The 13529-nt window shown below is 32.7% G+C and overlaps 1 protein-coding gene across 1 annotated transcript in view; it reads left to right on the top strand.

Annotated features, from left to right (window-relative positions):
• The window catches only part of LOC132751584 (uncharacterized), a 40025-nt gene extending 27485 nt beyond the window's left edge, over positions 1-12540 (top strand). Inside the window, exons 5-6 of the mRNA XM_060741769.1 lie at positions 8581-8613; positions 9687-12540. Of these exons, the coding sequence (XP_060597752.1) occupies positions 8581-8613; positions 9687-9718 (65 nt within the window). The 3' untranslated portion in view covers positions 9719-12540. The remainder of the gene's footprint in view (positions 1-8580; positions 8614-9686) is intronic.
• Positions 12541-13529: the final 989 nt, after the last annotated feature.

Genomic DNA, 13529 nt, shown 5'->3' with positions numbered 1-13529 from the left:
AAATAAAAGCCCTGGGGTCAAAATTGGCCCCGCCCCGGGGGGTCATTGATTTTCCCTATATGCATATAGTAAAAACTTAAAAAATCTTCTTTTAAAGAACTCAAAGAGCTATGGCTAAGATATTGAGCATCAAACATGTTCTAATAGGTGTCTACTAAGTTTGTTCAAATAAAGCCCTGGGGTCAAAATTGGCCCCGCCCCAGGGGGTCATTGATTTTCCCTATATGCATATAGTAAAAACTTAAAAAATCTTCTTTTAAAGAACCAAAAGAGTTAGAGCTAAGATATTTAGCATGAAACATGTTCTAATAAGTGTCTACCAAGTTTGTTCAAATAAAAGCCCTGGGGTCAAAATTGGCCCCGCCCCAGGGGTCATTGATTTTCCCAATATGCATATAGTAAAAACTTAAAAAATCTTCTATTAAAGAACTCAAAGAGCTATGGCTAAGATATTTAGCATCAAAACATGTTCTAATAGGTGTCTACCAAGTTTGTTCAAATAAAAGCCTGGGGTCAAATTGGCACCGCCCCGAGGGTCATAGATTTTCCTTATATGTGTATAGCAAAAACTTAAAAAATCTTCTTTGAAAAAACCCAAATAGCTAGAGTTAAGATATTAAGCATGAAACATCTTTTAGTGAGTGTCTACAAAGTTTGTTCACATAAAAGACCTGGGGTCAAAATTGGCCCCGCCCCGGGGGTCATTGATTTTCTTTATATGTGTATAGCAAAAACTTAAAATCTTCTTTGAAAAAACCCAAATAGCTAGAGTTTAGATATTAAGCATGAAACATCTTCTTGTAAGTGTCTACAAAGTTTGTTCAAATAAAAGCCCTGGGGTCAAAACTGGCCCGGCCCCAGGGGTGTCATTGTTTTTAACTATATGTGTATAGTAAAAACTTGAAAAAAATCTTCTTTTAAAAAGGCCAATGAGCTAGAGCTTAGATGTTTAGCATGAAACATCTTATGGGTGTCTACCAAGTTTGTGCAAATAAAAGCCCTTGGGTTAAATTGGCCCTGCAACGTTGGGGGGGGGGGGCTTTATACAGGTGAGCGACCTCAGGGCCATCATGGCCCTCTTGTTTGTGTGTTGAAATGGACATTTAGTGATCAAAAAAGCTATAAAACCACAAAAATTATGCAACGTAAAATATAGCCAAGTCTGTATATTATAAACTTACGCTAAATACTTATGTCTGTAAATTAATATGCGTAACCAAAAAATTTCCCTTTTGATAAATGTATTTCATATCAAGAATGATATATCCACAGTAATATAAGTAGAAAAACAAAACATAAACGTCCTTGGTTAATTTCTAGAAAAACAGAATTATAACCATTTCTATTTTAAGATAAAATGTAACTTTTCTATTTTTAGATAAAATGTACGTAGGAAAAAAATCAATATTAAAGGCTAAACTTGCATCATAGATACCGTAAAGTACTATAGTACTTCTCGCTTTTAAAAGCTCCCTTGAATTATTTATTGGTCTTTACTATGAGTAATTATGATTAGATTCAGAGTAGTCATTCCAAGGAAAATAATGGGGAGAAATAGAATTGCTTTGCCAATTGCTATGTCAACCTCATTTTTCTTTTTTTTTTGGGGGGGGGGGGGGGATTTCGAGTTATTTTTTGGAGCAATATAATTATAGCTTCAGGGTTGTAATATTTTAAGTTAAGGATATTTAGGATTGAGAATTTTTAGGACAAAAATTGAAGTGATTGAAGTGCTTAACGTCCTCATTTGTACTAAAAATTTGTGTGATAATATTCTATTTTGGCCTTAAATAAAATGTTGTTTGTTTCCACTGTTTTTCCAAATCTATATAATTTAATTAAGAAAGAAAAAAATATAAAGTACGGAAAAAAAATTAGTACATAGACTGACATTGGTCAAGGGAGGGGAAACAAAGAGGATTTTGAAATAGGCGTATTAATATTAAAATCATGAGATGTCATTATGATGTCATACGTGTATATAGGGTTCTTTTCCTCAATTTTTATACCCTTCTGGAGTTGGGAATTATAGGGGTGTTTTCCCTCAAAATTGGGAAGTTACATGATGGCTTACAGTCCTTTATATTAGTTTAAATTTGGAAAACATTTTCTTTATCAGCAGTTGATAGCTGCTAACACATTATACAACAAAAACTTTCGGCACAACTGACATAATTTGGAAATTTTTATGAATAATTTGGAAAAAAGGATATATATTATTCATTAGAATAGAATTCATAATCAGCAAAATTAATTAATGTAGGCAAAAAAATCCCTTCCTGACCTTTACAATATACATCAGATTATTCTTTGTCACCGCTTAACAATTGGCTATTTGCATGACATAAAATTGCTAAATTCAGATACAATGTACTCCAAATTATCAAATGTTATGCTTGAATCAGATTTGGTTTATATAGAAATAGCACTGCATGTAAGATTAATGCATATTAAAGTCATTAAGTATAATTTTCCACAAGAAAATAATCAATCTCAGTAAACTATTGTCTTTGAGCCAAATGCTGAATGAATCATCTGTGGCAGCTTGCTTTAAACTTATGTTAAAGGGAAGGAACTCTGTTTTGGTATCATTTGACTGTGATAAATGACACTACAGAATAAACAAGAAAAGCATTGATGCAAAGCATCAAAGGGCGACGCCAAAAGAATTTGATCCAGGTTTGCACCTAAATACTTAACAAAAGATGTATACTTTATAGCAGTACCATTTCATGTGACCTGGAGGCTTGGCCCAGTTTATGTTGAAACTTAAACCAAAAAGAATAGACTCTGTCTTGCCCAGATGCAAAGACAATTTATAGTCAATAAACCAATCTTAAGATTTACTTTACCAGATACAAGGATACTGAGTCATCATCACAGGCACAAGTATCACACCTGGGAAGAAAAAATATGACCAGATTAATAAAAATCTGTGTTCATCTTAAAAGTGTCAAAAACCAAAAAAAATATGTAAATAATGACCCCCTTTAAAAATATACTATTAACTTTAAGTATATTTTTAAAGGGGTCATCATTTACATTTTTTTTTTTGGTTTGTGACACTTTTAAGATGAACACAGGTTTTTTTATCAATCTGGTAATATTTTTCTTCCCAGGTCTGATACTTGCATATAATAAAAGCTTATTGCTTAGGGTTGCAGACATGTCATTGACATATATTAGACATAAAAGAGGACCTAAAATGAACATCAGGGGACACCATAGATATTTCAGAGAGACGAGTACCAGCCACATTCACCAGCTGCTATCAGAGATAAGACTTGAACCATGCAAGAATGTCATTACATATGGCAGATGCTTGAAGTTCATGAGAAGAAGAAAAAAGAACTTCTTCATGTGCAGTATAGTGTGATCAACTGTACCAAATGCTTTTTGTAGATTTAAAAGTATCACGCAATACTGCTTTGTCCATTTCAAATTAAATGCAATCTATTAAATGAATCAAAATGTGTCAGTTGAAAAACACTTCTAAACCCTGACTAAAACTGCCTGACCATGACTCGAACCCCATGACTTTCAGAAGACCAACTGAGCTATCCGGCCGCTACACATTTTCTATTTATTAATGAAACAGTTCTAACCTAAACCTTTTTCCCCACTATATTGATTCATGTACTTGAATTTCTGATGTTTACAGAGCATAGTAAATTAAACTAATGTTATTTGCAGTAACAGGATTAGAAAAACTTTCAGCTTGACCAGAACTCAAACCTGTGACCCACAGAATAATGTACCGCGGCTGTAGCGATTGAGCTATCTGGCCGCTTACACATTTTCTCCCTAAATAGTGAACAGTTCTAAAGCGTGACAAGATATAAGATTTTTTAAATTAACAGATAATTAATTCTTAATTAATAAATAAGAAAAAAAACCTTACATACTCATAGCTTTATATAATTAAAATAACAATTTATATAATTATTATTGTATAATTTATTTTTACTAAAAAGGGCTAAGACAGTTATGAATGTGCCATTATTTATAACAGGTCAATTTGAAAGTGAATATAACTGTGCTTATACATGTACAATATCTATGATAAGAAATGTTTATGAAGGCTGATTTGTATTTTACATCTAGGGCACGGGCGAAAACATGAAAATGCAACAAACGAACCACTTTGTGGTAGATATTATTTTCATGTTTTCATCTGGCGCCCGGTTACTTTTTGTACTTTGTTGGTTTTCATGTGGCACAAATCACCCACTATAAAAATTTAGTGTACAAATTTAATTCAAGACTAGTAACAATCTACTATCTAATGTAAAGTCTGTTGTCGGGTTGACTCAGGAGACCTGGAGGTTGAGACCGGTGTCCCTCCATTACAAATAGATAAGTCAGAAGCTGTCCTTTTCAAACTATGCACATGTTAGAAAAAAATTAGAATAACTATTCAGAACATGATTTTTTGAGGCTTTATCAATTATATTGCTTGATCCAAGTTTCAGGACATTTTCAATCAATACATGTATTATCATTTATAACTTTAAATGAAAGTCTCATCCCTTTAATAATAATGACATAACTGCAACTCTTTAAATTCAGAAATATTATAAGTCTCATCATACCAATATACTAAGATATAAATGTATGCACATAACATTAATAATTCCAAGTTTCTATTAAATTAAATATGAAATATATTGGGTATATAAAGCCAGTAAAAGTATATATATATCAATATTCACTCATCAGGGCCTCTATGCTTTTGATGACCTTACAACTGGTAAATTTTATTAAAACAAAAATTGTAAGTAATACCTAAGATAGACGGAAAAGAACAAATAATTTTAGTTAACATGAGTTACTTCCCCTTGAAATAAAGAAAACATTGAAACCCAAAAGAACACCCTAAACATCAAAATTAAGAAATGTTGCAGGCTCATTTTAATTATGCCATGCTAATTAATGGTAAAGAATTCATAAAAAAGTAGATGGCCATGTGACAGCAGTAATTGCAGAAAATCGGATAGCTGTCAACATCCGGATACTGGTACACTTTGTAAAAACAACCATTCTGATCAACAGATAAACGTAATATGGATACAATCAATAGGATAATCGTTTACAACAGTCCATTACCTATCCTAATACTCATTTGCAGGTGAACTTTCTTCTTGTAGGAAAGTTTTAAAAATATATAAATGAATGAGCTTCACCGGCGTCGCCAATAAGATGTCCTAGAAGAATAAGGGATAAATAATAATGAGGGTATAAATCATCTGTTCTTGAATATTATGGATAAGTGACACAGTGTCCTTTAAAATAATTTAAGAAGTGACTGACAGGCTGTAAATCATCTGTCCTTGAAAGTTTAGGGTTAAATGACAGTGAGGGTATAAATCATTTGTCCTTGAAAACAAAAAGATTGGTTACTCTATGGATATATATTTATTGTCCTTGAAAAATAAGGATTAAATAACATTCAGAGTATAAATCATTTGTCCTTGAAAATAAGGGGAAAATAATGGTGAGGATATAAATATTTTTTCCTCGAGTATAAAGGGATAAATATCTTTAAGTGTATTTAAATCATTTACCTTGAAAATAAAGGAAAAATATTGGTGTGGTTGAAGACTTATTTATTCTTGAGTATAAAAGGATAAATGTCTAACGGTATAAATCATTTGTCCTTGAGTATTAAAGGCCCATTAAGCTAAAACAAAAAAAAGAAGATAAAATCTATTTTTCTAATTTTATGTTATTTTTGGTGTCCTGATTCATTTTCCTTACCAAATAGTTACTCATTGGCCATATAATGGAACAATGCTTTGCTTCTTTTCAAATTTGCATTTATAGGGTACAGTTGTTGTGATTTAGTGTTTTGAACGAAAGTCAAAATACCACTTTGTTTTATGCTACTTTTATGACAAATTACTTTACATTTGGCACATTTGGCACTACTTTCTGCAAGTGGTAAGAATCTAACATGCTCTAAATCCATTACATAAACAATTAAAAGCACATTTTTGCCCTTTCTAAAGAAGAAAGAAAAAAATCATTTCTGAAGCATAATGTGCCTTTAAGGAAAAAATGACACACCGTAAAAGACTTGAGCATATCCTATTTAAATATTGACAAGGTCATCTTAGGTATCAAGGTCAGGTTAACAGTGACTATAAATAGGAATAGTTTCCCATTCGGTGAATAAAAGATAGGAGCGAGTTATTGGTGTGAAAATTGATTTATATATAGCTTATGAAGTTCTCTGTTCTACAGACATTTTGAGTTGAATGCAAGGTTACCATTTATATAAATTATATAAATATAAGGCATATCTTAAAATACTAAACTCTCGGGTGTCTGTTTAATAAAGAATAAGGTAAATTTTGACATGGAGATTTTATGGACAAGAGGAAATTTTCATAAATTAACAATATAAAAATCATGCAGACAAGTTAAGAAATGCTTAAGGTAAAAACCGGACATTTAAACCAAAATCAGATTTTGCCAAACCTACTGACAATGAAGCATGGCCCCAATTATTTTAGGTCATGGTTGAAATGTCCCTCTGAATTTGTGTTATAGACTTGTCTATCTTCCATTTTTGGAACTGTCCATTATCATTGATGAAAGTTTTTAGTTATTCAGCCAACATATTTGATGTAATTTTGATACTGAGCCTGGTCAGACTACCAGATGTGGCAAAGGCTATTTACTTTTGGTTTCAGCTGGGTCGACGGGTTAAAGTATTAAAATGGAAAATAGCCTGGTGTTTGAAATAAAATGATGGCTTGGAATCTGGCTTGTAGGTTACCAATTTGAAACCCCCACCCTTCCATCTCCTTAGGTCAAGGTCAGCATGTCAGTATTAATTTAGATGTGTAAGCAATGTTTAACCGCTAACAGAGAAGCACCAGATTTATAAATCTATATTTAGAACGATCATTACTTGCTGCATTTCATTCAGATGAAATATGTGTGATTTGTCAGAGAGAATGTTGAATGACTGATGAGGAAGGTTTGGTGGTTCTACTAGGGGTGCCACATTTTGTCTAGAGATAATGCAGATAGGTATCTCAGATTTGCCTTCATCAGTAAAGCTTGAAAATGGGCATATAACTCCAGTCTTACAGATTCTATGTAAATTATGCACAATTTTTTGTTTTAGAACATTACTTCTCTAATTTTATTTGCAAATCTTGGTGAAATTTAGCACATTAACATGGTTGTCGAGGTCAAATCTGAAAAGTTTACAGTTGTACTTAAAGTAATGCATTTGTTGATGCATAATTGTTACACTGATAGTGGCAAATTTCTGTGTCTTTACACCTGTAGGGAACACTTTACAGATAATTACCTACATACTGCGACCTTGGAAAAATAATTTTTTTATGCGTTTGTGCATGAGGTGTTGATTATATTGAGGTAAACATTTCAGCTAGTTCAGCTAGTCATTATATACTCACAGAAGATAAATCATTTTGTTTCCAGTGGCTCTTTTCAGTCCAAATAATAGATGTTTTCTGGAACTCTCTCTGTCAATATAATGTGGGTTTTTCCCTTCTTATTTAGGGGAGGGGATGGGGTGCTGGGGTACAAAATTGTCAATGACATAAAAACATGAATAACAGAGATGTTAAGTTATGAAAAATTGTTAAATAAGATGTTATCATGAATCAAGGCATTTTCCAACACATTATTTAAACTTTTTTTAGCCTCATTAAATTGCTAGATTTTGACGGTATAATTTATATAATATTTAGAAATAATGGCGTTTCATTACTTATTTTCACAATTTTAATGAGCCCCAGAGACCTATTCACAAAACACTGAAAGAAAAACATCCACTGATTAGTATGCTTCAACCTGTTATGGACTAGAACTAGAAGTGATTTATATAAACCATTGACATGCGTTCGGCATTTTTGCCATGCCAATAATGGTAAAATTATCATATAAAATGTATATATTTTATAATTATAGTAAATGGGTGCTGGATGGCAATTTTGTTCTTGATGATCAAGGGGTGATTATTTTATGATAATTTGACCATTATTGGCATGGCAAATGTGCCGAACGCCTGTGATTGCCACCAGTATAGAGACGGGTCAGCCTGCACATCCGTGAAGCCTGACATGACCCTTAGCCTATACTGCCCTGTGGTAGCTTAATACACACAATTGGCAGGTTAAGGGGCTTAACTGTATGTACTGTACCAGTCTAGACTTATGCTATCATCTGATGATGATTCATCCTTTAATCCAGTCTGTGCTTGTGACATACAATGTAGATACTAGTCTGGTGATAAGATTAACGAAAATTGTACAGGTTCGTTCATCAACTCTACAAATCATTAAGGTTTACCTGTCACCCATCTGTTTGCATTGTATTGATAAATTCAGGTCGACCTGTCAGATGAAGACTAAAATGGTGTATTCTGCTATTATATTATTTATTTGTCTTGAACTCAAAACTTTAAGCCCAAAAGAATTTTTTGTCCCAATGTATGACTGTGTACTAACACAGTTTGTTTCAATGCTTAAATGTCATGGACATTTGTAAATTTTTTGCATTGTAAATCGTTCAATAATTTTCTCTTATTTACTTTTACAGAATGGGACAGAACTTTACAGTTGCAAGAAAAAGGTAGGTTGATACTTGTTGCTAAGTTACAGTCCATAAATACAAAGGAGTGGGTAAACGTTTGAGGCAGAGGGGCCGGGGTGGGTTGGGAGAGGGGGTATTCAGGATCATGACAAATACATGTGTTACAAATCCTTACTCTTTATTCATGGTAAAGGCAAGTTGTTTAAGTTGTTATCACCACTAGAATTTGAAATCTAAAAAAAAAATTTCCCCGGTTCTTTTGCCAAGGTTATTGATGGGAAGACTGTTTGAAATATTAGTGTAATAGAGCTTTTTTCTATCTGATTTCTCTCTCTCTCTGCCAGTGTTGTTGGCATATTGATTTGCACAGAAAGTAGTGCTGAGAGAGAGAGAGACAATATTTTACACATGTATATATTTATGATTGATTAGATGAATAGAAAGTTCATCCCTTTATCTCTATCTGTCACTCCTAGTTATCATGTCATATATAATACTTTACTAATATAAGTTATATATATATACCTGAAGAAATATTTTCACAACTTTCACAGAATGAATGGAAAAAAAACAAAACTGAACTGGCTAGAGTTATTTGATCCACACTATTTTCTTCATTTGAAAATGCTCCCCACCCCATATGGGGCTTTATGAGGCTTAGTAACCTAAATGAGATTTGTGGTTTGAAATAATACACAGAAGGCCAATAAATTGTCTTCCTCTTATAGGGAAAGCTGCCATATTACCTGAATAGTGTTGGTGTAACTTAAACCTACATACCCTCCCAACCTCCAACCCAACAAAAAAGAAAAGTAAACAAAGAAAGCAACAAAGAAAAAGACATCTTCATGATGATGTGCTAGCTATTATACACTACAGAAAAACTGAAAATGCCAGTCATGTATCATAACTTAAATCAAAATTCTTTTCTGTAATTTTTATCTAAATCTATATGTATCATAATCATAAAAAGTTACCCTTTACTGTTACATACTAAATTTAAAAACAGATTGCATTCTTGCCAGAGCTAGCTTGAAAACAGCCTGTTTTAATTAGTTTATTGGATAATTATTATACTGTTGTAAAAGAAATGTTCTTTTTTTATATTTCAGACCCCGATAGTGTCAAAGTTCATCAAAACTAGAGGTTTTTCCATTCATTTCTGTCCTGGTGGATTATTGATGAAAAAACAAAACAAAAACTTGTCTTCACCACATTCTGTGATGTGATTTTCTGGATTGAAATGCCTGCTTTGTGCGGTTTATATGCCTGCTTTATGTGGAGTAATTCACCTGCTTTGTTTGGAGAAAATGGACAAGAGTGTAAGGAAAAAAACAACATTTTGGTACATGAGGAGTATATGCATACATTTGTGAAGAAGTTATCCCTCCATGCCTAGTTTGTTATAGAGAATATGCCTTCTTTTGTCAGAATGAGGGGGAGTAGGCCTTCTTTGTCAGAATGAGGGAGAGTATGCTTTCTTTGTCAGAATGACAGAGAATTTGCCTCTTTTGTCAGATTGACAGAGAATATGCCTCTTTGTCAGATTGACAGAGAATATGCCTCTTTTGTCAGAGTGACAGAATTTGCCTTTGTTGTCAGATTAGGTTTTGGCTATTGAAGGTATTGTGCTGCAAAATTTACACCAATTGGATAAGATTGCTAGTTGTTTGTGTATTCATTTTTAGAATGTTTAAAAAAAAAACGAAATATGCATACTGTATTCATATCGGCTGCAGATTCATGCTCTATGCCTGCCAATTCATGCGCTCAGTTATTGCCATGATACAAAATTTTTGTTCATTTTAGAAACAAAACTGTAGAAAAAACACAAAGATAGAATAATAACCAGAATTCAATTATGTATTACATGTATATCAAAATCTGAAGGGAAAAAAAAAATATTTTTTTTTACAGTATTTATAATTATAGGATATTTAATTTCTTATTTTTTCTCTTTACTTTTTCATTTTGCTTTATTTATGATAAAGATTGCATTCTTTTTGAAAGAAGTGCTTTATTTTAAATGTTTTGTGTTTTTTTGTAATGTTTGTTTTTCCTTCATGATCAATTTAATCATGTTTAAGCAATTTCTTATATAAGATTTACTTGAGCATCGTTTTCATTCTCCAAAGGTGCAGACTACACTATTGATATTTACTTATATTGGATGGACTCTTGCATTGTGTGTGTGTTTTTTTTTCAAGGGGTTTGTTTTATGTTGCAATGACATTTAGCAAAGCTAAGATATTTATAGAAATAAGGAATGGGGAAGTGGGTGGGGCGGGGAGAATATTTATGATATTTATGCCAATGAATAGCATAAATGCTGCCAGTATTTTAACTCGACTGTCACATTGAATCACTCTAACATTAAGTAACACATGCAAAAGCTTCTCAAAACAAGTGATTATATCAATAGTTGATTTTGATTTATTCCTAAATATCTTATTTTCAAGGTGGAACACCAGTTATTTACTGGTCTGATTTTGTTGAGATTGTTTTCTTAAAAGAGTGATATTTGTTTGTTTTTAAATGCAGTACTACTTGTTTTTCTAGAAGACTACAGTTGGATCAGATAGGGGAGTTGGGCTGTTCTTTGGTGTTTCATGAAGCCTGATAAGCTTATGGGTTTTCTTCTATTAAAAGATGAATTTATTATTGTCAATAATAAATTGATAAAATGTTAATTTTTTGAAAACCTCAAGGGATATACAAACTAACTAGGTATGTGGTGATGCAAAATCTGCCCCAAAAAGGGAGTGAAACATTTTTTTTTTTAATCTTTGGCACTTGTCTATTTTCCTGTTGCCATTTATTCAGGATTTAACAAAAACCAACCAGTGTCTTTTCTTGTAAGGATTTTTTATTTTTAGCTCGACTATTCGATAAGAATAAGTAGAGCTATTGTAGTCACCCGACCGTCGGCGTCGGCGTAACCACTTATGTTAAAGTTTTTGTAATAGTTTTAATATTTTCAAAGTCCATTGACATATGGCTTTGAAACTTTGCACACTTGTTCACCATCATGACCCCAACCTGTAGACAGGAGGAGGTAACTCTATCAAGCATTTTGACAGAATTATGCCCCTTTTTCGACTTAGAATTTACGTTAAAGTTTTTCTAATAGTTCAAATATTTTCCAAGTCCATTGACATATGGCTTTGAAACTTTGCACACTTGTTCACCATCATGACCCCAACCTGTAAACAGAAGGAGGTAACTGTATCAAGCATTTTTTTTTACTATCAAGCACTAAGAATAGTCGAGCGTTGCTGTCCTACCGACAGCTCTTGTTTTTTCAGTATTCAATCTTATATTTTCTAGTAATGTAGATTGACCAAAACATGAGAAAATCCCTTTTCTGATCTTATAGCTATGAAATATGCCTGACAATGTTTTGTTATAGTTTTCTGTTATTAAGATGTGATATTAATAGGTATTGTGTCCTTGACCTTCAGAAGCAGGGTTATTGTTTCGGCACCCGTCTGTTAATTTTATTTTTTTTTGTCCGTCTTGATCTTTCAGTTTGTTTGTTGAATTAGTGTCAGCGTACTCAAAGCAAAACAATGTAACAAGAGTTGTTCGGTGTATTACGTTACATTGTTTAACCCTTAACCTGCTAAATGTCTTAAATGGACTTGTCCATCGTTCAATGCAGACAAACCTATTTGTCATTTTTAGGTAACATTTCTAAATATATAATGCACTCTTTAGGTGATTGGCATTACAAATATAAAAATTATAAGTTTGCTGCAGAAAATTGGATTTAATACAAAATCCAGTAGCTTGTAACCAGAGCAGTGTAGACCCTGATCAGATGGCATAGATGTGCTCTCTGATCTTGGTTTGCACTGGTAGTATAGGTTGAATTTGTTGCCACCTGTATTATTAGGATTAACATCTTTATGGAAAACCAGAATTAAGACATAAATTTTTGCAACTTAATAGCTTGACTTTTTTTTTTTTACAGTCCCTAAAACTTAAACGTTGATCTTAAGTTCTTGGTGTATTGTCTTCATACTGTGCCACAACAATCCTTGGGACATGACCTTCAAGGAAACCTGACTAAACTTGACCTTCATTCATAAATGACCTTGTTTTTGTTATCAATCATTTTTATATAAAATAAGATGGCTTGATTGAATAGATAAAGAAAATGTTTCCTGCAAAATTTTGCATGAAATACAGTACAATAATAAAGTATTTGTAAACATGCTTTCATGACTAAATCAGAAACCAATAAAATGCAGCCATTTAAAAAGCAAATTCATTTTCATATTTTACGCTTTAAAAGTAGTTGTTTCCATATGGCAGAGAACTTTAGGGGGGGGGGGGGGGTGATATGTGGGGAAAATTGACAATATTAAAGGCTTTCTCAAGTGTTGATTGAATAATGATTGAAATGTAGTTGTTATTAGATCATTTCTACTATTTTCTTGGAATTCTTTTGTCTTTTAAATGCTGTTCTTTATTAGAAAGGCTGAGAGAAGCCTCTAAATTAGATTTGATCAAAATTTCTAGTTGTTTTTTTCCCTGTTGTTGTTTCCCTAGTAAATAAGTACGAGAGACTGGTATTGATTTATACAAGACACTACATGGTGGGAGACTTGCTTCATTTTCCAGTCTGAGATATACTTAAATAATCAACAACTATTCAAGAACAGAGCTTGGGCAGTTTTCAATGCTCAGTCAAACTAAAAGGTGTAATTTAGCGCCATCCTCCCACCTAAGAGTACATGTAGCAATAAACATGATAAATGTATGAATTGAAATGTAGCCTTCACATAACTGTCCTCTAGAGCAATGATCTATTCACAACAACAGTTTCAGTGTTTACTAAAGTAAGACTTCACAATGAGTTTAACCTCTCTAGAGCAATCACATCTCAGTAACAACCAAAATATTTGTCTCCCAATGGAGTTGCTCTGCAGAGGTTGAACTAAAGCTTGCTT

The sequence above is a fragment of the Ruditapes philippinarum genome, unplaced genomic scaffold, assembly GCF_026571515.1.
Source record: "Ruditapes philippinarum isolate M1 unplaced genomic scaffold, ASM2657151v2 ctg904_1_1_1_1, whole genome shotgun sequence".
Taxonomy (NCBI): Eukaryota; Metazoa; Mollusca; class Bivalvia; order Venerida; family Veneridae; genus Ruditapes; species Ruditapes philippinarum.
Note: the sequence above shows the minus strand (reverse complement) of the source record. Positions and strands in the feature narration are given on the sequence as shown.